Below are 25573 nucleotides of genomic sequence, written 5' to 3'. Positions count from 1 at the left end.
AGCGTCCAGATGGTTTTCGAAAAAATTTCGAAAAATTGACCCATATAAGACTGGTTTTGTTGTCCAGGGTCAAATATTTTCCTCTTAGAAGCTGAGCATTTATGATAATAAACAAATATATAATATTATAATACATCATATTGTATTTATGCAACTGAAACTATAGAATAAATAAAAACAAATATTTTACAATGAGCACGTAGGGAAAATAAACAGAAACATTTAAAACAGACTTCCAAGACATCCAATTCCAGCGCGCATCAGACTTGATTCAAACCGACCAGTCATGTTTTTAGGGGCATAGGTGTCAGTGGTAAAATATAGGTTAATATTCTTGATAGGACAGTTGTCTTTGTTCATACATGTGCATAACCCAGCTTTGATAGGAGCATTGATACACAACAAAATCTGTGAAGAATATTCTGACTGAATTCACTGATGTATCTATCGAGCCTGGCCAAACCAACGGTGGTAAGCTTACAGTATATGGGACGACACAGAGCACAAATCCATTGTATGAGGCAATAATAAGAAAAGTGCTACCATACAAAGTTTCTGTAATTGTTCAAATGTATAGAAATCTAAAATACAGATTTTTGTCTGTAGTGTGGCCCTTCAACGCACTCCTGTCAAGTGTTCAAGTTTTAAAGAATGTTGTGATGACTGGACAAAGTCCTTTGTAAATGTACCGTTAATTCACTGAGCACCAGAATAAAATTCTGTCAGCATTTACAAACTTGTAAATTGTATGACCAGGTAAATAACAGTTGATCTGTTTTTAATGTGAGGATCAGGAGTTAAGCAGTTTTTAACAAAAAGGTTTTTGCCGGATTGGCATTGTTAAACAGTATGTTACAAAATGTCTGCAGTGTACTTTTATACCGACATAAAACTAGCACAATTCAAATGATTATGCGGCAGTTCCTTAAAAATAAAAATGATACAAATATACAAGTAATATTGAAAAACAACACTTTAAGTGATACATCAAATCCCAAGGTGCCAGCAACGTTTACAAAATATTTACACTTTCAGTCTTCAATCATTCACATCTTCAAGGCTCAGTCAATTTCTGGAAAACACATAAGAAAAAACAAACAAACCTTTTTTTAATACATTTTGTGTCATTTTTTTGCACTGCACTATTCAAAGTCTCTAAAGATCAAAACGTATTATTCTACTCATGATTGATGGTTCATTTGAATCAAGAAAATGAGAAATACTGCTGTGAGCCTACCTGTTGTGAGGAGGAATTCCTCCACAGGTGTCAAGAGAAGAGTGCATCAACACCTGCAGGAGTCAACACCAATGCCTGAAGCAAATCAGAGAGCGAGACGATGCCCCTCACCACATCCTCTTTGTCCACTAACACCAGACGGTGAACCTGACAGAACAGGATATACTGTATATGGACCTCGATCGGGGTACAAACAGCATCAATTCGATAATTATGAGTAAACAAAATGAATGTGTATAAAATAAAAGTAGGTTTTTCTAGGGTCTGCTTGAATTATATCCCAATACGGCACTGTATTATTGAAACATAATAAATCTTAGGGGTAAACCTAGAAAACGAAACAGTTCTCCACCAATAAAATAACAGGAGATTATGTAAGACTGGGATGTACCTCTGCCTCAGCGATGCGATCGATGATGATTTCAAGAGTTTCATGAGGGTAACATTTCAGCACCCCCTCAATACAGCCACAACGGCTCTGAAGGGCCGCCTGCATTGTCATGTTCAGATTGTTGTAGTTTTTCTGCGCCGCCAAATTCTTTTGTAGACAAGTAGAAAAATCACTTCCATGAATCCATGAATGAAGATAACACTAACATTAGGCTTTGCATTGAAGAAAGTAATATATTGGATGCAAAAGGTGGATATGGACCTACGTACAATGACATCAAACCTGGAGTACAGCGCCACTACTTTCCCTATAAAGAATTTTAAAAAATCAGTTGTATGCACAGCAACATGCTTTGTGTTTAAAATTAAGCAGTTTTTACTGTGATGACTCAGTTTTGAATGAAAAAAGTAATGGGAGGGAGATCGAATGGGCATTTTTTATTGGCTAATTGACTTTCAGTGGTTTTGGGGGCATCTGATTGGACAAAAAACTGCATGTGTGCAACATGAGTCATCTATATTGTTTTCCAGAAATACGTTGTTAAAGGAGTTCACATTTGAAATGAAAACGATTTACATGCCCTCTTGTCAATACAAACCTTTCAAAAGACTTTCTTTCGCAGAACATTAAAGAAGATATTTTGAAAAATGAAAACCATTGGCCCCCATTAACTTGCATTGGTTTTGTGTCCATACAATAGAAGTCAATGGAGACCAATGGATTTTGGTTAGCAACATTTTTCAAAATACCTTCTTTTGTGTTTTGCAGAAGAAGGAAAATCACACAGGTTTAAAATGACAACAGGTTGAGTAAATGATAACAGAATTTATATTATGAAGGTGAACTATTCGTTTAAAAGGAACCTTGGGTATAGAGAGATGTATGGGTTAATATATTAACAATGACATTGACGTTATAAATGTGAAATTTAAAAACGGTGTAACTGTCACAGTATTCATAAACTTTGAAAAAATATTTTTATTCGGGGGCCGCCATTTTTTGCGTTAAAATCCGTGACGTCAAATGGTTGCAATCTAAACCTGTTCTCTTAACGCTACAGTGAAGGACACTCGTTTTCCATATATAACAGTAAAATATGAGACGTCAAACATAAGATCAGATACTATATATAAAAACACAGGGACACTAGGTGGCGGTATGTCCTCTTGACACAAGCCAGCCCTCCTGCCATAAAAGAAGAATGCGTTCAGTAAGCGTCTGTACAAAGTAAACATGCATTAAATCATAGCTTTAAATTACAGTTTTATTAATTTAAGACTATTAAAGACATCATCATCTACCATTATCATATACTTCATACATTATAAGAATATACTGATAAAAACAATAGATGCTTGCGGTTTGGTTATTTATTCTGTATTAGAGCACACGTGAATATTAGCCAACGTCAGCTAATGACCGAGAGAGAGAAGACAAAAGGCTTCTGATGTTGATAAATCAACCTCAAAAAGTCAAAATCTGGATAAAATGCATTTTCTAATGGCTAAAACATTGTGTATTGTCGCCGTCGGGCGGAATCCTCGCATCTCCAAAACCATTATTTTTCAGGAAATTAAAAAAACTGCATATTTTTTGAGTTATTAAACATTGTATCGTTAAAGTTGGTATTATACCTTATATTGCTGTCATATACTGTTGTGTACCAACATTAACACAACATTTCCCCAAATCCATGTTTAATCGGAGATACAAGGTTTATGACTTGGGAGCAGGGAGATACGAGATTACGCTGTCATTGATAAGAATGGTACGGACATAGACGACAGTGTTCATCAAAGTCTGCGGTCGCGTTGAGCCTTTTGACAAGAGACGAGGCTTTAAGAGCTAATGATTGTGGTTACATACATCTTCCTAAACTCTATTTACAGGTTTAAGAACTATAAGTGATGTAATACAAAAAACGATGAGCTGACTAGGCTGTCTAATAGGTGGAAATTAGCCGAATCTGCTCGCAAACTTACCTTCGTGGCTCACGGGCTTCCTTCTGCACCGAAGCATTACAGCTATCAATTTTTAACAAAACAGACCTACTCAAATGTATCTAACCTAGCTATTTTCACTCGTTATTGTCTAAAAAACTTTCAATCAGGAGACGTAATGCCAAGAAGCTCTCGCAGAGTGAAGAGGTGGAGTTATGAGACTTCTCAGACAGTTGACGTATCCAATGGAGTTAAGAGATTTGCTCTCAAGCTATTTTCAACACTTTAGATTGGTTAATAATTTGTAAAAATAACAGACCCACATGGGGACTGACCAATAGCATCGATTTGTGATAAAATATGAAATTGACCAAATTTGGACATAGGAGGTTTCCGCCCGACAGCGACGATATATTAAATTCGCAATGATTTTGGTTATTAATATGTATGTTTGTATTGTTTCTGACCAACAATATTAAAATGTATGAAAATACACCAAATAGCGTCTTTATTTTCTTTAGCATTATTTTTATATATATTTTTATCCTACAGCACCTTATATTTACTGAAGAACTTATTAGTGAGTCTGTGTTCAGTTTGGCTGCCTGTGCGTGCAACCATTTTACGTCATCGAAAAAGAACATGGCGGCCTCCTTAGGTTAAAATGAGTATTACATTTAGTTTTTTTTTAAAGAAATGAAAATATTTGATGTGTTTCTAATGACAAATGCTAGTAGTGTAAGGCTATTACAACGTATTAAGCCATATATTTCTTCATACGCTGGGGTTCCCTTTAACTCTTAGGGGTATACAAGCATATAGATTTCAATGCTAAAAGTCATGAAGTCCTCAAAAGTTCAATTTTATAAGGGTCTTACCAAGCAGAAAAATCTATAATGACTGAGGGAAAAAAAAGAAACGCATGTTTGGCTAAAAGAAAACAAAAGCAAAAAGCCATACGCAGTATTACGTACCTTGCTCATTGACAACGGGCAGGGCGGAGACCCGTCGCTCTACAAATATTGATAGAGCATCATAAACAGTTTCTGTCTCCCTGACAGTCGCGATACTCTTGAAAGTACCGATTTCAACTTCCTCAATCCGCTTCTGTAAGAACTGCGGCTTTGGGATCATGGAGCCCTGTGATTTACAAAACATATATTTAGTCGAGATATTGCCACTGTCAACATGAAACTCATTTTGGAGAATAACAGAAGCTCTTACAAAGATGTGCAAGAACTTGAGGATGCGTTTATGGGTCAGTATGTGGAGGACGTTCCCCGATTCTGGATCTATGACGGGCAGACGATGAATCTTGTGCTTCAGTAAAGAATAAATGGCTTCAAAGAGGCTGACAACAGGAAACACAACTCTGTCACTGGAGAAACAAGAGAAAAACAAAGTTCTGCAGAGGTCAGGCTTTACCTGGATTCAGGTGTGATGCTGACCAGAGACTTGAGAGAACACTGTAGATAGACCTCTGAAGGAGGAAACACATAGAGCTCCTACTTAAAGTTAATTACAGTATGTTAAAATGACATTTAACCTCAAACAATACACAATCACCTCTCCATGTCTCAATCTTGTGTTCTTCCAGCTCATAGATCTGTACCTGAAACAGACGCCCAATGTAAGCAAAAGATCATGTACTGTATTTATCCAAGTCAATATAGTGAAACATTTGACAAACATTTTTAAATAATGAATTTCATACTACACTTCAGTGTTTAGTTTAGGGAGATGTTGATGTACGGTGTGTCTGAGTGTAGTGTAGAGGAGGCTAACAACTGTAACTGAAAAAAAATTGTACTGTTTCTTTATAGAAATTCCCTTTAAACAACCCAGTTATACCAATAATGCATTCTGGCAGTGCTTCCCAACCAAATTATTTAAATGAGCAATGTGGAGATTTTAGCGGCATCTAGTGGTGAGATTGAGAATTGCAACAAATGGCTCACTTCACCCCTCCCTTTCAAAGCACTACGGTAGAGGTCTGCGCGGGACTGTTTTTTTCGTCCTGCTCCCGCTGAAAATGTATTCGTGTTCACCCGCTATCTGCTTAGAATGATTTTTGTCCTGACACGACGGATCCAGCTAAATTTAGATAACGCTTTCAGATCTCACATTAAAGATCTCACATTTAAATGTCTCCATAACAAATATAAAATACGCTATATGCCATTTTTTATCGTATTAATGTAAATACAGTGGACAAAATGTCACAGAGAAAAATTAATTAAATGCATTAAATACAATGTCTTTCACTCAAACTATCAAAATATGAATAAACGAAACCCGTTGGCTTATAGCTAGCTCGTGCAAAATAAAATCACTTTTTAACCTAACTATTTAACATCCATGCAAGAAATGTCCTGATGACCGTCTCACCTCTAAAAAACACGAACGCTCTCTCTTTCTCTTCTCTAAGGTGCACTCGGCGACCTGCCCACTCTGTCTGGGGGCTGACGGGTGCAAATGAAACTTAAAACGGAGTAAGAACACGCAGCACATGCATAACACAGTCCTCAGATCAGGCTCTACATGTGGTCAGTTAGAAGGATGTCGGGAGTGGTCACCCGTCCAAAGACCCGTTCACATCCATAGTACCAGCGTTTCCGACCGCTACAGTCTTTTATCCAAAAAATGTAATCCCGCGCCGCAAGAATCCGTATCGGGTCCCGCAGGAATGCAGACCGCTACACTACGGTGGCTGACACAAGACCAAGATGTCGTCACGTTTTCGCTTCTTTCCTGAAGGAGATCATTTTTATTATTTTATTATTTACCACACTCACTCTGTAGAGAAGTTTGTCCCTTTAAGGCTTCTGTAGAAACAACATGGTGAATTCCATGCAAGGGGACCCGCGGTGTATGTAGCTAGAAATAGCTCATTCTAAGGTAGTAAAAACATCTTTATTCACCTCTGAACACATAGTTATGTATATTATATTGCATTTCTGTCAATAGATCCTACAAAAAAAGGAAACGCTGGACCTTTAAAACAAGACTAAAGAGGCATTAAAATGAGCTAGGACAACTAGTAATCAAGATCTTTGTGCTTTTTAGTACATTTTATTAAAGTGATAGTTCACGCAAAAATAAAAATCCTGCCATTATTTATTCACCCTCATGTCATTCAAAACTTGTATAAAACGCTTTCTTCTCTGCAAAAGTTTGAGAAATGTCTCTGTGGTTTTTTGTCCATACAATGGAAGTCAATGAAGCTAATGTTGTTTGGTTACCAACGTTCTTCAAAATATCTTCATTTGTGTTCTGCAGAAGAAAAAAAGTCATGCAGGTTTGGAACGACATGAGGAGATGTATATCCTTTAAGAACATACATCTTTCTAGTTCTGCTAGGCTGTAGAATATTGTACTGCAAGTGTTGGGGGTTGACTCAAAAATATTCAGATCCAGTTTGTGAGATTAATAGTGTTTACCATAGGAGATTTGTAGTAACGATGGAGAATGTTGATAAAGTCTGTAATGGTAAGCATTCCTGCAAAGACAAAAACACACACGGAGAACATAAACAAGAGCTGAGTTTCACATTCAATCCATCACCAATTCATAAAGTTCGTCTAAACTCACAAGAGAGTTCGGTGGTTAAATAAGAGCCTTCACAAATTAGGCAGCGAAATATCAGGCTAACATCGGACCCAAGCTTCCTTTCAGTAGCGGATATGCTTTCTCTTAAGCATGACTATTACTGCTTCCAAAAATGGTGCAGGGGATTAGCACCGTGTCTTTTCCCAAGAGACGCGGTGGCCCAGAGGTCACACTAAAGTTAGAAACTGGCATCAGTGGAGGGGATGTCTTTATGGGACCAGTCTTCAACTCCTCACACACGTATGTGGATATTTAGCGCCTCTGCTGGCATGCTGATGTGCTATGATTGGCCAGTTAACCAGTGCGTAGTGATTGGTGGAATACTGCAAGCGTGTGACGGAAATTACCATATTTGGAACATCAGGTTCCTCTTCAATTGTACTGACAGGTACGCCCACCTTGCGAATACATTTGGGCGGTCTTAGTCAAATCATACCACCAACTGACGTGTGGGGGTGTGGTTACACGAGGCGTTTCAGGCAGGTCTGGGTGAGCATTCGCTTTTAGATAGAATGCATCTTTTGTTCCCACACTTTAATTTTTGCAATTTTACGTGTCTAATGCATGCATGGGCAACTTATAACACACCAAAAACACAGAAAAACACGTACAATATTTGCGCCATATGACCCCTTTAAAACATCCAACCGTTTGTCATCACATATCTGAACATTTAAACACAAAACATCTGAAATCCTCAATCTCAACGTGTATATGAGATTGGGAAACATCAGTTTTATCGTGTTCTGTAAAGTATGTGAGCGATGCATGGGTTTATTGGTTAAGATGTTTTAGTGACATTATAAGATGTCAGTAATCTGATGCAGGCTCATAGCTGAGCAACCACACTTTCACCAGCTCAGCAGAACTCGCAGGTTCGCTTACCTACAAAACACTGCAGCTTGTTGTCCCATAAAGGCGCAGCTCTCACACCATTTGCAACCAGTGCAAAAAATGCTTTCTTCACCTGAACAGACACGTTTAAAATGCATTGTTGTTGTTTTTTATATAAATTAATCTACTGGATTTATAGGCTTCACCAAAAACTTGCACTTTAATACACGATGTGACATAGGTTTGTGATTGACCTGCAGGGTTGTGTCGAAAATGACCAGTTTGGAGCTGGTTGGAATGGCATCGTAGCAGCAGTGACTCATGAAAAACTTGGCGTACACATCCAAGTCGGGATCTTGCAGAGGACCTTCAGAGGGAGACAGAGAGAGAGAGAGAGAGAGGGCCCTGCTGCATGTGGGTCAGTCAGCAGTACAGCAGCCCTGCTGCCCTCATATACATCATATCCAATATCCACACCATCAGGCAAAAGTTTAGACGTACCCCAGTAACACTTTACTTTCAAAAAAGCATTTCATCAAATGCCTTTACATGAAAGGGGTTAAAGGGACAGTTTACCGAAAAATAGGCTAAAAGTGATCACTGCGTCCCAATTAGCATATTATCCGTCCTAAATAGTATTCGAAAATAGAATTAGTATGCCCCAAATCGTAGTATGTTGAAAATAGTATTCCAAAGGTTTCCGGATGGTCTACTACTCCCGTTAGAAATTAGAAGTCCAGAATGAGTGACACTCCACTGCATAAATAAAAGTAAATAACTGATGCGTCACTAAAATTAATAAATATAAACAAAGTTAACATTACATACGAAACAATGAATGAATAAATACTTGTATTTTGATGTGTGTGACAGTTAATGGCCACAATGTTGTCTAGGCAACAACGGCCACTTCCGTTTCCTGTTAGTATGTCCGAGTGCGTGCATTTTGTTTTGCTACACACTAAAACGTATATACTTTCCATAACAAAAACAGTACATACTTTTAGTGCATAATATAAGTAGGCGAATTGGGATGCAGTTCCAGTTTGTTCCAAATCTGTATACATTTCTTTGTTCTGATGGACACAGAGAATGATATTTGGAAGAATGCTTGTAACCAAACAGTTCTTGGCCATCATTGACTACCATAGTATGACAAATTGCAATGGTAGTCAAAAGTGCCACAGAACTGTTTGCTTCCCTACATTCTTCAAAATATCTTCTTTTGTGTTCATCAGAACAAAGACATTTATGCGGTTACTGTCCCTTTAAGGCAGTTCAGATGTTTGACTGGTATATGATCTCATTCAACAGTAGTTCAACAGATCAGTTGTTTCTCATCGTTTAGAGCAGTGCTTCTCAAACGTTTTCGTTGTAAGGCCCCCTCTGTGTAGGCGCCCCCCAAATAAAAACGTAAAATCTTAAACTTAGAAATGTAATTAAAGCAAAAACGAATTCTGTTCGAACGTCAATACCTTTGGTTGGTGGTCTTATTTTTCTGATGTTTGATTGCATAAAATTAGTTATACATTTCTATATTTTATAGAATGCCACAAAATCTGGGGCCCCCCTGGATCAATCTGGGGGCCCCAGTTTGAGAACCACTGGCTAAAAGTACTAGAAAGCACAGGAATTTCAGAAATTATGGCCAAGAAACATGCTAACATTAAGAAACACAGACTCGAGGAATCTAATAGATACCTGTCCTCTTCATGGTTAGTCCTTCATCCTCCATAGAGGGGCTCTGAAATTATTGGTCACAATTATTGGAACATAGATTCTATGTTCAAAAGCACTGATGAAGACAAAGCACATACATGCATACATACAACAAATATGAAAAAGTCAACATATTTTGTTATTACCACAAAGTCTAGCTAAACTTCTACAGACCACACTGCCATTATACTGTATACAGTACCTCTTTATTTACTACCTGCATTTTCCATTCTGGTACTGTATTTACTAGGTGTATTTGTACAATTGTACTGTGTTATAGCAGTTATAGGAGGTTTGTTGTCTCAACAGTATCACTAACTGCAATGCATTGATATTACTGAAATAATCTCTTTAGAGGGTTACATTAACGCCTTAAAGGGACAGTGCACCCCAAAATGAAAATTTGATATGACAGTTGCTAACATTTTTCCCAAAATCTTTCTTTGTGTTTAACAGAACAAAGAAATGTACACAGGTTAGTAACAATTGAGGGTGAGCAAATGATGACAGAATTTACATTTTCGGATGGACTATTTCTTTAATATTTCTGTAATACATCAAAGCAATTAATTCAGATTGAAACTCTTAACATTACATAAATCTTTATTAATGTTTTAAGTCTAAAGTGTTGTAAGCTTATGAAAACATTGTTTTAAAATTTGAAAAAAGTTTGTAAATCTCTCACCGACCATTCAACATAACCAGCAATGATGACGTCATTGTAATGATTCACCCGTTTCATGATTAACTCTCTTTTCTACATTTATTAAACTCTTACATGTCACAAATGCTTTGTGTGAACATTCTCAGACAGCAGACCGATGCCGATTTTGATTCACATACTGTAGAACTAAGTTTTAGTTTGGACCAAGTTAACATAAGCCACGCTATTCTTAAGTTTAACACCACAATTTTGCTGCCTTGCCGTCACTGGTATTTCCTTCAGGGGATGGAGATCATTATTATGAATGATGCTTGTTAAATGCACATGGGCGTTTCTCTGCACTGATCACATCGAGCCTGATCTCAGAGGCCTCGTCTATTGTTCAGGGCTCCAAAAATAACCCCAAACATAAACACAATGTGCAAGCAACCAGAAATAATAGTTTGCTGAAACATTATCTGTTGAACTACAAAACTAACGTTGCTTACCACTAAAACATGCCCAACGGGCTTGTGAACTGATCGTGCAGAACGTTATACTAAAGCAAACATTTGAAAAACTTTTTGCACACATAACACATAATCAGTTCTTAGGTCAGTTTGAGGAATTTGATTCATTAGCGTTACGGTTCTCACTACGGGCCTTACCTCCGTCAGAGGGTCCATGTCTGGAGACAAAGGGGTTTTCGGTGGCGGAGCTGGCCTGACTAGAGCATACTTCAGCTGCACTCCAGTCCCCGCATGCAGAGCAAAATCTAAATCAGGAGAAAGAGCCGGTCCTGGCATGCAGAGGGAGGGCCATGAGAGGGGGAGGAGAATCACAGATGTTGTGGCTGTGTATACACAACACCCATACACACATGCCATACACGAGGCAACAGGGCACTTGAGGGGTAAATAAAACTAGAGCTGGTCCCGATTGGCATGAAGATGGGCATTGCACATCCAGGAACTCGATCATAAAACCCACAATATACTTTTGAGACAGTTTGAACTTAAGCTACATCAAACCTCAACAGGTATTTATAAAGTTACATCTAACGGATAAACTCAGTACAGAGACTTCTGATGTGGGTTTAAGCAGTGATCACAGTTCTTCACACCTCTTGGACACCCAACACCATCATTTATTTGCAGATGCGAGTATTTTTGCTTCCTGAGACCTGATGATTATCTTGCGTTCATCATGTCCCTGTTAGCCTGGATCCGGTCAGATTTCACTGTCACTGGATACTCATGTGGACGGAGTAATTACTGTGGCACGTTGTGTTGTGCATGCCAGTTTTCTTCATACTGCAACTCTCTATGGACGCCAAATGACTTCATGTGGGTTTTTGGCCTAAAACATTAGTGAAATGGATGCGAGATGTCCAAACATGCAATCCAGTGAGTATGGGCACTTAACATAAACAGCGTCAAAAGTGACTAAATACACAACTACAAATGGTAATTGCTGTAAGAATGCATGCAAAAAAAAAAAAACACAACAAGCATGTCATAATTCAAACATCGACTTTAATTTAAAAAACTTTAACCTGAGAATCTCCCTTTAATATTTTTATTTTTACAACGGCAGCTGTTCTCCAAACTTCACATTTTCTTTTCACGCGTTAAAAACTAGCCGATGTCTGTACTGACCCAGAGGTATGCACAGACCTGATGTAAACAAAACACGAGTATCTTAAAGGCTCAACTGGAAACACAACAAACAGCTCAAAACCCAAACAGTGCTCGTTCCACCCACCGCTGCACTGAATAAATGAATACAATGAAACAATGAATACTGTATATGTCTGGTCCAGCAGCAAAATGCTCACTGAAATAAATAAATAGCATTTATGACTCTCTATGGCCAGTTATTGTTTTCTTGTTACTTTCCTCCAAAATAGAGAAACGAGAACAACCTCGAACAGCTCAGGTAGGCAAAAATAGGTCCTAGACACACCTTTTGTATGTATGTGCATCAGTGCATCTTTGCGCATTACTTGGAAGCTCTGAATGTCCAGCGTTTAGTTGCTCATAGATCGCCGTGGGAGGGCGGGTTGTCGCTAGCCATGCTGGAGCTGGAGGTGGGACTAGGGCTCAGGCTAACAGTACTCCGCAAGTTCACATCTGGAAGACTGGCAGTGACCGACTGAACCTCTTGATCGGACAGGTCCTCGTCTTCAGCATCAGACCTCTGACTGATCATTACACTGAGGAGGAAGAAGATAGTCAGGTCAGATGTAACTAAAGCTGACGACACATTTCGTTTCCTTAGACTGGAGCTGATCGACAAAACTAACCATTGCTGACATCCGTTGCAAATATTAAACATGTTTAAAGGAGACATTCTTTTGCTGTTTTTGAGGCTTTGATTGTGTTTTTTGGGTGTTTAACAATGGATTTTCGTGTTTCTAAATTCAAAAAACGCTTTATATTTCAAGTCTATTGTTCACCACTGCCCTCTTCTCACAAAACGACTGGATTTCTTCCGGTCTATATAAAGTCCCTCCTTCCGAAACGCTCTGATTGGTAAAGCTGACCAGGTCTGTCGTGATTGGTTCCCCGCTTAGAGCGTGTGTGAAGATGTCCCAACCATACCATATCAGCGAGCTTCCGCTTCTCAGGCTGTTGTGATTGGTCGGTGCCCCTCTCAGTGCTCGTGTATTCATAAGCTTTGGCTTTTAGCAATAAACAGTAACAATGGCATCAACTTCACTTTATCAGTTAAACACATGCGGATCGATCGAAGTGTAACGGAGGTCTGCTAGTGCATGTGCAAACGTCAATCTTTGTTAGAGATTGCAATTTTTTCCCCTACTATGGCGAGGGAAATGAGTTAAGTCTGGAAAAAGATGGTAAAATGGTGGCTGTACATACCCAGATCTGTGTCCATGGTATGACTTAGAAGACCACTATAAACAAAACATAAATATAAAATTGCCACACTATATAAAACAAAAACAGACCCAGTTAACTTCAATAAATGTTTGCTCTTACTGGGTATCGTATCAAACCACACAAACCGTGTGTTACACATGTCGGTTACAACCTTGAGCTGGTTACTGTGGTGCTGTTACGCTCCGATGTGTACTTACGTGATGAACTGAATCTGCAAGGTTACCCAGGTGCACCTTCGTCTCACACAAATCCCTCAGTAGATTGATACCTAAACACAATATGAAATAACTCCGCTATTAACTCAGCAATAACCTCAGCTATTCCACAAACAGAGTTTGAAGTACAAACACATAACAACATAAACAACGGTTTTCACAAAATACAGCTAGTCAGACAGAAATCACATTTAAACACCCACACACACCTTTGCTCCTGTTGAGCCAGTATTTTTGCTCCCACTGGTTGAGGAGAATGTTGAGGTAGTGCTGTTGCTCGAAGAGACGGAGGTAGCGGGAGGACGTGTGAGAGGGAAAGACTCGCTCAAAATCTCCTTTGCGACTCAACTCGTCTTCGCTCTCTGCCAGGACACGCACATCATCAGCCGTCAGCACGTCCAGAACTGTGGCACAGAAATCCTACACACAGATCCATTCATCAGCATCACTAGGAATTTGAATGATTTATGATAGGTTTCTGTAGCTTTGTAAGTCTGAATACAATAAATATGACCAAAGACTGAGTTTGAGTACCTGGTCTGCATTGCGCCGACTAAGATAAAACGCTCGCTTAACTTTCTCATCAGTCGAAATGTCTGCTCTCCATCTCTCTCGTGCTACTCCACATAAACTGAACATAATATTGGGAAACCTCAATAAGCAGCAGGTAGAAATCATTTAGAAAAAAACAAAATAAAATACACTACCGGTCAAACGTTTTTCGAAAACTTACTCGCTTATTATTTTTTTCCCACATTTTAGAAAAACTGTAAACTCATCAAAACAAAAGGAACTGTGAGAATTATGTTTCAACTTAAAAATCTAAACAATAAAATAAAACTAGTTATATATTAGCATCTTCAATGTAGTCATGTTTTGCCTTAAATTTGCAGAAACTGCATTTTTTCAAGCTTGTTTTTTAAACAATATTAAAGAGTTCCCATCTATTCTGAGCTCTTATTGGCTGTTCTTTCTTCATTATTTAGTCAAAGTCATCCATTTCAAAGACATTGTTGTTTTTTAAAAAAAATATTCGTTTATATTGAAAAAAAGTTTGTTTTTGCTATTATATTTTTGTCTATGAAACTAGTCTCAGACTTCACGGCCACGGACCGTTGGCTAAACGTCTGATGCATAAGGCACACTTTTCTGGAAACACTTCAGCACGTTTGAAGTCGTCATCTGATTGGTTGAATTTCACAGGATTTCAGGAGACGTGCGTGTCGCGTTCTTTAACGGTCTGCTTAGAAACAACATAAAGCCGTCTGATCTAAGAAGTAAGGTTCACGGCATAAACTTATAATCTTTTTTTGCTGTTAACTTTTGACACTTTCGTGAATGTACACCGGTCTGTAACTGCGGGGACATTTCCACGCCTCTAAACATGACGCGGCTCGAAACGTGATTGGTTGCTTTACCTGCCAGTCATATGGCCTCTTGGGCGGGCCTTGACCAAAGTAAGCGGTGCTACGCGAGACTATGAAACTAATTTCAAACATTAAAGCATACACCTTCAGATGAAAACCTTTTTAAGACAATGAGAAATATTTAATTCAAGTGTTCAAAAACTTTTGAGCGGTAGTGCATATATTTGATATAATATTAAAACCATAAAAATCTGACTTCTGGTATTTTGCCAATGCAATGTTATACCAGCACTGACCTGCTGGTGGAGCTGCTGGCACTGTCTGAAGGGACATCTTCTCTCATTGGCAACACGAAGCCAGCAAGATTCAGCAGGTCCCTTATCATTTGACCCTTAACGCTGACATCCAGCGGTGTGTTAGAATGCAGACTAGAGAGAGGAACAAAGACAAAAATACAGTTTTTGTACAGAAGGCAAGGCTTAGAAAACACAGCGCTTGAGTTTATAGCTAAACAGAAAATCTGATTCATGCAGGAAATGTAAAATAATAAACCAGTTGACACAGAAAGTTAATTCAAGTCATCGTTTAACAATGTTTCTAGATGTCACTTTGTGTTCAAATATTTTGAATACATTACTTCGGTATTCCTGTAATTCTGTTTTTCTAGCATTATGTTTTAGCTCAGTGGTTAGAGCATGGCGCTAGCAACGCCAAGGTCATGGGTTCAATCCCAGGAATTGCACATTCTTAGAATGAATATACAGTTAGGTCCATAAATATTTGGATATTATTTTAGCTGTGTATCAAAGTGTGTTCGAGTTACAGTTTTATAATGGATATTGTCTTAAAGTGCACACTCTCGGCTTTATTTAGAGTGTATTCACATTCAGATCCCTTACATCACCACTTAACAACCGAATATGATTACAAGCGTTACAAGAATATATTTACCTGGGAGAGATGTTCACCTCCAGCACCCACGGCTTCAGGATCTCATCCAGCATGATGTCAAAGCCAAACAGCTCGTGACAGCTATAGGGAGAAAGCACATTCCTCTTCAACCGCGAGTTCACATATGGGTCTGACCTGCCACGGAGAGACAAAACACAGGTTAGTTGAGAGCAACGACACGTGTCAATAAATCACACACAAGAGCTGCGAGACACTCACGGAATGATGGTTTTGATGACCATATCTATGATCGTCTCCCAGATTACAGTGGTGTTGACTCCTTGAGAACCCAGGTACTGCCAGAGAGCCTTCAAAGCCCTGCATTACATAAACCTTCGTCAATTATATTCTGATACTCTTTTGATTCTTTGTTCCTATCCTAAGGCCAGTTTCTATAGTTATTTATTAAGGCCATGAGAGGGTCAAACTGGCTTTTGATGATCACAACTAGTCTGTATTCAGCCAGTCCAAGATTGGGCAGTTTATTCTTACCATTTATGGCCCTGACAGGCCTTATCGTCGCTGTTAGTCTGATACTCCGAGTTCTTCTTATTGACACTGTAGTTTGTAAGGTGCATGAACTTGTTGCTGAGGGTTTTCATTGACGGAGAGTATCTGTGTTGAATATAAAGACATCTTTAATAAAACCTAAACATATTGCATCTCAATGTCTAGTACAATGTAAATATTCAAATGCTCTCACTTTTAGTTTAGTTATGTTTAGTTTAGTTACTCACTTGCAGCTTGCAAATCGGACCAGTCCATCATTAAAGACGTAAATACGCAGTGGGTCGTAAGAGGTCACATACACGTAGATGCGCAGATCGAACTTATTCCCACTGATGAGGTAGGGCTTGTGAAGATACCTCCAAAAACAACAGAACAATCCATTTAACAGTCAGGAACACATGCCTCTTTTGAAGACCAGTTTGTATGATCCACATACTTTTGCACGAGGAGCGGTCTCTTGCGTGGCATTTGGCTCCACTTGTGGATGACCTGAATGCCCATTCCACGAGCAGACGCAGGCTAAAAACGAGAAACGGCAGTATATCAAAGACAAGAATTTCACGACGACGATGGCAATATCTACGGAACTCTGATGTTACCGGTTTGACGATCCATTTCTGCTTGCTGCCTCCATCCTCCCAGGCCTTCCTCAGTAGCTTGATGTCCTGTGGGAGAATGAAGGAGCGTGGGAAGAAGCCAAACTCTTTCTTGCCAAAGCGTGCCTGCATCTTGGACAGGTTCCTCCACAGCCGGTCCTTCCGTCCGATTTGAAAGGAGCCTGGAAAGTGATTCAGCTGCCAAACAGAAACGCATATTTCTTAATACTCAGCAGACGGGAAGTAGTAGTACGCAATTATTAAAGGCATCAGAATAACACTGCAACTTGTCGGACCATCCAGGTCATAAAAGAGGAGAAACTACAATGAAGGTAAAAACACACTGTGACGGACTACTACAGTAGTAATTGATATTACAGATTCCCGTTCTTACCTTCTGATACTCTCTAATGGCCTTGAACCCTGGTGACTTCATATGGTGACCCCAGCAGCCCAGCCAATCATGACTCTCTAGAATCAAAAACAACACACAACATAACAGACTGCACACTAAAGCACAGAGTGAAAGCTTCCATATTATGAAAGTTTACAATCTGTTTTCATTATGCAAAATACAACTAGTACATTTACACCTAACGATTCAACATTTTTAAAAACAAGGCACTGACTCACTTTTGGTAGCTTTAAAGTGTGATCTGGAGATGGCGTTTTTCACCACATTGGGAGTGACTGCAGTTATCTTCCATTTGAGCTGATTCATCTGTTCAGGAGGTAAGAGCTCCACTGTGAAGTGTAAAAACATAGAGAATTTGACTAAATTAATTCATAATGCCACTTTTACCTCACAGTGACACTTTATAAAGTAACTAAAGTAAAACGAAACTGAAGTTCAAGCTACTGGGTGTTAAATGGATAGTTCACCCGAAAATGAAATTGTTGTCATCATTTACTCACCCTCAAGTTGTTTCAAACCCGTATCAATTTTGTTGTTCTGCGGTACACAAAAGAAGATATTTGGAAGAATGTTTATCAAACAGTTCTGGGGCACTACTGATTACTATAGTAGGGAAAAAATCTACTACGGTAGAAAATGGTGCCCCAGAACTGTGTTGTGTCCCACGTTCTTCAAAATGTCATCTCTTGTGTTCGGAGCAAAGAAATGTATCCAGGTTTTGAAACAACTTGAGGGTGAGTAAATGATGACATAATTTGAATTTTTTGGGTGAACTATGCCCTTAATGTGTGTGTGTTAGTGTGCTTACCTTTTTCACTGGCAGTGCTGAAGTATAGTGTAGGGGGCATGTGGGGGAAAAGACTGGGCACAAGAGCAGGTTTTTCCACCAGATCCCCCTGTGCATCAGGAATCACGGGCTCCTCGACACTAAAACACACAACAAATATTAGCACAAGCAGAAATCTGCCAAGTTTGGCTACACTCTCAGTATTTATAAGTCTGGTATTTTCAGCCACATTGAACACATGACCACGGGTAAATCCTTCAACATGAGAAAAGTCAGCGCCAAGCGGTGAAAGATTTGCGAGACGGTGCTAGATGTGTGTGAAAACATAAAGATGTGCCAGAGAGATGCTGACTATTTGTAGTCATCAATCCACAAACACCCCATACTACAAAAACAACACTCGGCAACTAAATAAAAAGCGTCAATTTTCTCATTAGGAATTAAAAGCTTTAAATTCTTACTGTAAAGTCCCCTTAACAAAAGTGCCCTTATATTTAATCTGTAATCACTTTATATACTGTATTCATGCTTTCTTTATTATTTTACAGATACTGTATTTACAAAGAGTATTTTTTCTTAAACAATTCACAACTTGGCATAGCCAACCCAAAACAAAACACCAAATTCCTTATCATCTTTCCTCATGAGCATAAGACACCCTGAACTTATTAAATCTACATAACACAATCAATATGAGACGATCTGATCAGTTTGAAGATAAACATAACTCACGTGACAGTCATGTAGGAGAGTAGCTTGATCAGGTTCTTGTTTCAAAAAAGTAAAAACAAAACTGACACCAAGTCATAAATATAAGTGTACCCTCAATGTATGCCTTTACTGTGTAGTAACTGTTCTCTGGTTTTGCTCACACTCGAACAAACCCATCAGCTAAACGTCACTTCAGGACAATGGTTGACAAACCTGACACAATTTACCACAGACTCATTTTCCTGTTATAGAGGGACAGTTCTGCCTCTATAACACAAGCACAATTGTGGGACCTTTCTACAGGCCTCTGGCTTTAAAGCTTTTCTCTCATAGCAACCGCCAGAACATAATTCATGTACTCCGGTGTGTGTGTCGGTCATGACTATGATACTGTCAGGTGACCAGAGGAGAAATATACCGTTTTTGTTTTTTTCGAGTACTTATGTTTCAAAGGAAAAAAGCCAAATTACTTTAATGAAGCAGTAATGGATGTTGTGGAAGAAATATCACAATCCGAGTCATCTGAGAAAAAAACAACAACAACACTAGAGTTAACAAAACAGGCAAACAGCAGAACACAACCGCTACAATAACATATTTCTTAATAGTTCGCAACTTTTTATATGCTGAAGTTTAGTTCTGTTACCATCATAACTGAAGTCATTTTCCAGTTTATCTGGAAGCTCCTCCTCATCACAATCTAATAACACGTCCTGTCTGAAAGTTTAAAAAACGCAAGAACACAAATCAGACATGTGACTTTTGATATGAGATCCACAATAACTTGCATTGGAATTAGTGATGTCCGAAACACTGTTAAATTATTCTGTTGAGAGGATCTTCCATATTGTATAATTTCTCCAATAAAAAAATATTCTATTCTTTGACGATTCGTTTGTAAATCACAAGACTGTAAGAGTGTCCATTTTATCTGTACAAAAACTACACAACATTTTTATGTCAAAATATATATTAAATATATACAAAATCTGACTGACAACTATAAGCTTCATCAAGAAGCTTCATCTTTTGGGAACGCTTTTGAGCAGTAAATAATCCCTACTCTTTTTTTCTGTCACTAAATGCTGCAAATTCTTTGTAGAAGTACTTCAAAAAAGTCATCAAGTAAATGCACACACCTCTGAACCTCAGGGTCATGTTCCTTCTCTTCTTCACGTTGACAAAGGCTTGGGTCTTCATGAGAGCATTCTTCCTTTGTGAGGTAAATGGCAGATATCTGGTTTGTCACGGTGTAAACAGAAGGAGATTGAGGAGAGGTCATATCATGGTCCACCACCTCCGGAATGGCACAATCGTTCCCCTGCATTTTCCCATCGTAGACAACAGCCGAGGGGCTATTATCAATCTGCTCAAAACCGTTGGTTTCCATGGGCGTTGCAACACATGAGTCCTTATCTTCATTACTCAGGCAGATGGCCACAGTGCAATCCCCATTTAATCTGGAGAGAGGTTTCAGACCATCGAGTGTCCCGTGTCTTGCGTGTACAGTGTTTCTGGATAATTTTTGCACGGAGGCCGTGAACTCCACCTCAGAGCTGATTCCTGACACTCTCCGAGGAGCTTCACAGGTACCGTGCTCACTTCCTCTGACGGCTTCCTCTACTATCTGCTGCAAATCATGGGCTGCCTTGCACTTGTTTAAAAGCACATCAGCGTGCGTGTCTTTCAAAGGCACGGTCAGTTGGGCGGGTTTAGTTGCAACGGCTTTTACTCCTCTCGAACAAGTTCCATTGCAGCGGGATACGATAATAGCAGGACTGTGCAAATCACCGGTCTCATGGTTGGAGTACGAGCGCATTTTGGCATTGGGGGGCTGCACGACTCCATTGCTGTTGTCCCTGAGCTTGCTGCTCGACCAAGGCAAAGACTGATTGGTAGGCATGGTTTTTTCAACTACTACAGACGCCCTTTGAGAAATCGACTTGGGTGGGGAGGGACAGGCAGGACAAACAGAACGTTGAGGTGAAAAGGCCCTTTTTCCTAACAGTCCTGATTTGAGCCTCAATGAACCAAGGTTCCAGTGGTGTTGACGGTGGCTATGGCATGCAGCGGGAGTGGCGTTAATATGTGGCAAGCTCTTAGATAAACTGTGCTTACTTAAATTTTTACTAGCACCATTCAAAGAATAAGCACTTGTGCTCTGTAAGCGAGTAACTCTGGCGGCAGAGGCGGACGAGAGCGTAGGCACGTGTGGATAGGCACGTTGTGAGGGAATTCCTGAGACACCGGAGGGCCGATCGTACAGCACTCTTATATTGGGATGCGACAGCGAATCGCCAGCGCCACCCTGAAGTCTCTTTCTTTCGCTGTTGGGGGGCCCTCGAACATTGGGTGAATGGACTACAACGGACTTGGCTTGAACGATGAGGGCTGGCCGCACCGCCCCATTTGCCAAGTCTTCAACTCCACTGGTGGCCATTAATTGCCATCTCACACCCGCCTGGCATGGGCTCAGGCACACACATGAGGAATTGAAGGGTAGGTGGTCTATAATTGTAAGACAGAGAAAAATAAGTCAGTATGAAACACCTAACGCACTACCTTGTGTCTCACTTTTAATGTCAAAATGTAACATGTTTGTAAGGATTTTCTTTAAATGATTTCACAGTTATTGCTTAGTAGTAGGGCTGGGCAAAAAAATCGATTAATCGCTTTTTTAAACAGATCAATTCAATATCGATTCTCAAAAGCTGTGAATCGATTTTTTCTTTCTTTCATATTTACGCAAGCACTGAACATTCATTTACGTGAATGTTATTGCTATTACTATCCACTAGATGTCACTTTTCTTTTTACAACGGGTGGATGTTACAACAGGGAGTATCCTTCATTCATTGCTTAATTAACATGGGATCCGGGTGTGTCGTCGAATTTAACATCACCTTCATATAAAAGGCAGCGGTTCACATGATTGCAGCCTCTATTTACAACTATTTTTGTGAAATTTTGTTTGTTATACTGCATCTTAAATTTAAAATAACTGTTCTGTTTCAATATACCTGAGTGTTTTAAAGTTTAATATACAGGTTTATGGCTCTTCATTTCATTTTTTAATTCACCATTGTAATGTGATATTTACTGATCTTTTTTAGAAATATCTATAGGATTTGTATTAAATCTATACCCAGATAGAAAGCAACCATTGAATCGATGTTAAAAAATGGTTCATTTGTCAATGTTAATTGCGTTGAATCAACAACACTTTTGCACCTGCAATTTATGTTAAAAAAAAGGTGAAATTTCAACAAATCACAATTATATTAACTTTTGTATTTTAATGTTAAGTTTTCTTTAACTGGTCATGTTTAAAAGTAAACTTTTCAAAACATCTCTTTCTCTATCAATGTATAAGTGCTCTTATTAAAGCGCTACTGTATACATTGAACGTGGTAAAAGTGTTGCCTGATCACAATAATGGTGATTTGTTTACATTTTTAAAAAATGTCTACATTAATTGCAGGTGCAAAAGTGATATTGATTCAATGCAATTAAATCAACTATTTTTTAACATTGATTCAATGGTTGCTTGCTATCTGGGTAATCATTGATTCGAATCGAATCGAGAGCTTGTGAATCGGAATCGAATCGTAACATCAGAATCGATACCCAGCCCTACTCAGTAGACTTGTATTTGTATACACGTTATTTACAAATCATTTGCGTGCAATTCCATGCAAATGTCAACCTTACCATGAAGAAAAGTTTGTACCAAAGATGTTTACCATACTGATAGGTCAGATGTCAATGTATGGTGGGTTAAATACCCATGTGAGGTCTCTCATAAAATTTTCAAACTTTATTTTTAAAGCATGGATTTCAATAGTCAGCTAAGTGCCTTAAAGGGGTCATATGACAGGGCTAAAACGAATTTTATCGTTTGTTTTATTTGTAATGCAATGTGTAGACACGATTTAAGGTTCAAAAACGCTGTACTTTCCACATACCGTGCATGTTTGTATTTCCTCTTTGCTCCGCCTCTCTGAAACGCACAGATTTTTTACAAAGCTCATGGCTCTGAAAAGCGAGGTGTGCTATGATTGGCCAGTTAACCAGTGCATAGTGATTGGTCGAATACTGTAAGCGTGTGACGGAAATGTAACGCCTCTTACCATATTTGGAACATCAGGTTCCAAAGCAATTGTACTGACAGGTACGCCCACCTTACTTGCGTAGAAATTTAGGTGGTCTTAGTCAACTCATACCACGAACTAACGTAGATTTGTGGGGGTGTGGTTACAGGAGGCGTTTCAGGCAGGTCTGGGTGAGCATTCGCTTTTAGATAGAATGACTCTTTTGTTCCCACACTTTCATTTTTGCAATTTTACGTGTCTAATACATGCATGGGCAACTTATAACACACCAAAGACACAGAAAAACACGTATTCACGCCATATGACCCCTTTAAGTTCTTTTAGAGTTGTCGCAACCACTGTCCATATTCCTCATAAATGGGGACATAAAATTAAAATAACTATTATGGTTTATGAAAAGTCACCCCTTCTCCATTTGTTGGGTATGGTTGCTTCTGGTTTGTGCATTTTAATTCACAGAAATCCTACAAAGTATGTTGTCACTCAAAAAGCATGTGTACTCATAACATGTTTATTTTTCCTCATCAAAATGGAAAACTTGCACATTGAATGATGTCTGGACTCTATCAACAAGGGTTTACAATTTCTTTTTACAAATGTTACATCCATAACTCAGGAATTTTAAACAATGATATCAGTATACAAAGCTCTAAGTACAAAGTAAAACTATTTATATTCACTGAAGAAATTGGCATGATTTTTCAGTTCAGATAATCACAATTTTAAAATTAATATATATTGAATATATGAATATGAACTTCAGACGTAAATGTAACTTGTTATATGCACAAGGAGACTATTTTGTCTGATAATGAACTATAGGAATTATGGAACATTGATGAGCACTAAAATAACAGTTTTTTGAGAATGTCAGTGTTTACACCGAACAGTTACTCACAAAAGACAGAAAGCTTTGTTTACCTGTTCAGTCTAAATTACACTAAATTAGCTAAGACCAACACCTTCGCTTGGCAGACATTAAAACAAGCTTGTCTTAATATACAGTCAATACTGGTTGGCACCGTGGGCATTCTTTCACACATGAACACTTGTATATTGTGTAAACGGCAACGTGTCTAAAAACCTAGCGACATGCTTACCAAGACATCATAATACGGCCATAATATGCGCTTTATATGCTTTCTATTTAGGCAGCGTAATAGATTTTGAAGCGAGGCTAACTGTTAGCCAGTTAGCTTACCACACAACACTCGCTTCAGTCTGTTAAAACACACTTTCTCATTACAGACCGCGATTGTCAGAGACTAGTAGTACACCCTCTTTAACTCTAACGTTTAGTAAAGCGTAAAACAATACGCCTATTTCTAAAACAATAAAACGCGTCTTACCGGCTTGGGATGACAGGTTGATTTGTGTGCAGTCTCGCGCTCCAGAAACCCGCCTCGCCTCGTGCTTTTCTCCCGCGTCTGAGCTGCTGTGTCTAACACCCCCACAGACTAATAATGTACAGCCTGGCCATAAACAAACTTCAATCTGTTCATAGAATTTTAACATTTTAAGTTATACAAACTGAATAAATACGAACGATTCAACGCAACACATAAATAGAGATACATACATTTTTATATTTAACAAAAACAATTACAATTACAACACCCATGTAACCAACCAACTAAATGGTTAAATAAATACAAAATAAATTTGTTTTTTTATGCAATGAGAACAATACTATTAACCAAACAAACAATTACATAACTACTGTAGGCTAAATAATAACATTTCAACTTAATATAATTTCAACATACACCTTCAATGGGAAGCATACAATCTAAACTGAAAACAATAAAAATATGACCAATAGCCATTTCTCTTACCTTAGATAAAGATTCACATTATTATTTTTTTTGGATACATGTAGCCACATATAATACATTTCTCAATCAAGTGAGAACCACAACAGCTTCTTAACCTTAACCTTAACCTTAACTTCTTAAGTCTTCTGTGCCAAAGCCTACACTCATCCAATATCACTTACAGTTATTGAAAACTCTTTTACAGAATGAAGTAACCCAGTATCACCATCTCACATGTACTTAACATTAAATATGCATTGTGACAAAGCACCTGCAATTCAAACTCTCAGCTGGTCACCACGAGACACACACACACAAACAAACACAAACACACACACTTAGTGATCAACGCAAACAAAGTTGCTAGAGAACACATGCTCTATTTAACTTATAGGTCATGACAGCTTTACATTGAACTCTTTTCCAGTACGTTTTAGACTGAATTAAAGACAGGGTTGTAGCCCTCTAGTAAATGACAATGCTGTGCTATGCTGAAAGACGTGCTTGAATTTTTAGGTGCAGAGAGGGTTCGATCAGATCTATCTTCAATTATACCCTGACGTGGTACTGGATAGAGTTACATTTACTGAACTGATGTTGTGGTTACCTCAGCATGAGAAGACAAGTTTCCATTTTGAACTATTCACTCACTACTAGACAGCACAGCAGTCTGAAGAAAAATGTATGAGAATAAATAAGAAAACAGGTCAAGGTGAATGTTTTACAATAGGGTTTCAGATTAGTGTTAGTCATCAGATAAAAACCTGCAAAAGACAGAAAGTAAATAAATAAGTAAATGAGATCAACTGGTGTTAATGG

At 38.6% G+C, this 25573-nt stretch overlaps 2 protein-coding genes across 10 annotated transcripts; both read right to left on the bottom strand.

The window, feature by feature from the left end:
• Positions 1-761: 761 nt before the first annotated feature.
• On the bottom strand, positions 762-11763 carry prkag3b (protein kinase, AMP-activated, gamma 3b non-catalytic subunit). 6 transcript variants are annotated; one of them, XM_057335813.1, is made up of 13 exons: positions 11042-11763; positions 9713-9755; positions 8266-8419; positions 8063-8144; positions 7009-7067; positions 5135-5180; positions 4994-5048; positions 4793-4919; positions 4543-4708; positions 1898-1935; positions 1629-1775; positions 1238-1384; positions 762-1072 (listed from the first exon to the last, which is right to left on the bottom strand). In XM_057335813.1, exons 3-12 carry the CDS (start codon positions 8332-8334, stop codon positions 1268-1270), a joined length of 906 nt encoding a protein of 301 aa, XP_057191796.1. In that variant the 5' UTR covers positions 8335-8419; positions 9713-9755; positions 11042-11763; the 3' UTR covers positions 762-1072; positions 1238-1267. The 6 variants fall into 6 exon arrangements, with proteins under 6 accessions (XP_057191796.1, XP_057191797.1, XP_057191793.1 ...); XM_057335814.1 differs by having other exon boundaries at positions 8266-8416; XM_057335810.1 differs by having other exon boundaries at positions 8266-8378.
• Positions 11764-11889: 126 nt separating this feature from the next.
• Positions 11890-24844, bottom strand: ttll4 (tubulin tyrosine ligase-like family, member 4). Of its 4 annotated transcripts, none has more exons than XM_057335805.1 (20): positions 24776-24843; positions 24290-24434; positions 19968-21336; positions 19445-19545; positions 19299-19350; positions 18139-18257; positions 17549-17659; positions 17310-17386; positions 16919-17113; positions 16756-16838; positions 16547-16675; positions 16302-16424; positions 16029-16127; positions 15810-15944; positions 15155-15286; positions 14026-14122; positions 13701-13911; positions 13474-13544; positions 13256-13290; positions 11890-12588 (listed from the first exon to the last, which is right to left on the bottom strand). In XM_057335805.1, the coding sequence occupies exons 3-20, from the start codon at positions 21266-21268 to the stop codon at positions 12411-12413; spliced, it is 3249 nt and encodes a 1082-aa protein (XP_057191788.1). In that variant the 5' UTR covers positions 21269-21336; positions 24290-24434; positions 24776-24843; the 3' UTR covers positions 11890-12410. The 4 variants fall into 4 exon arrangements, with proteins under 4 accessions (XP_057191788.1, XP_057191789.1, XP_057191790.1 ...); XM_057335806.1 differs by having other exon boundaries at positions 19475-19545; positions 24776-24841; XM_057335808.1 differs by lacking the exon at positions 13256-13290 and having other exon boundaries at positions 12449-12588; positions 24776-24844.
• Positions 24845-25573: the final 729 nt, after the last annotated feature.

The sequence above is a fragment of the Triplophysa rosa genome, linkage group LG6 (genome assembly GCF_024868665.1).
Source record: "Triplophysa rosa linkage group LG6, Trosa_1v2, whole genome shotgun sequence".
NCBI lineage: Eukaryota > Metazoa > Chordata > Actinopteri > Cypriniformes > Nemacheilidae > Triplophysa > Triplophysa rosa.
Note: the sequence above shows the minus strand (reverse complement) of the source record. Positions and strands in the feature narration are given on the sequence as shown.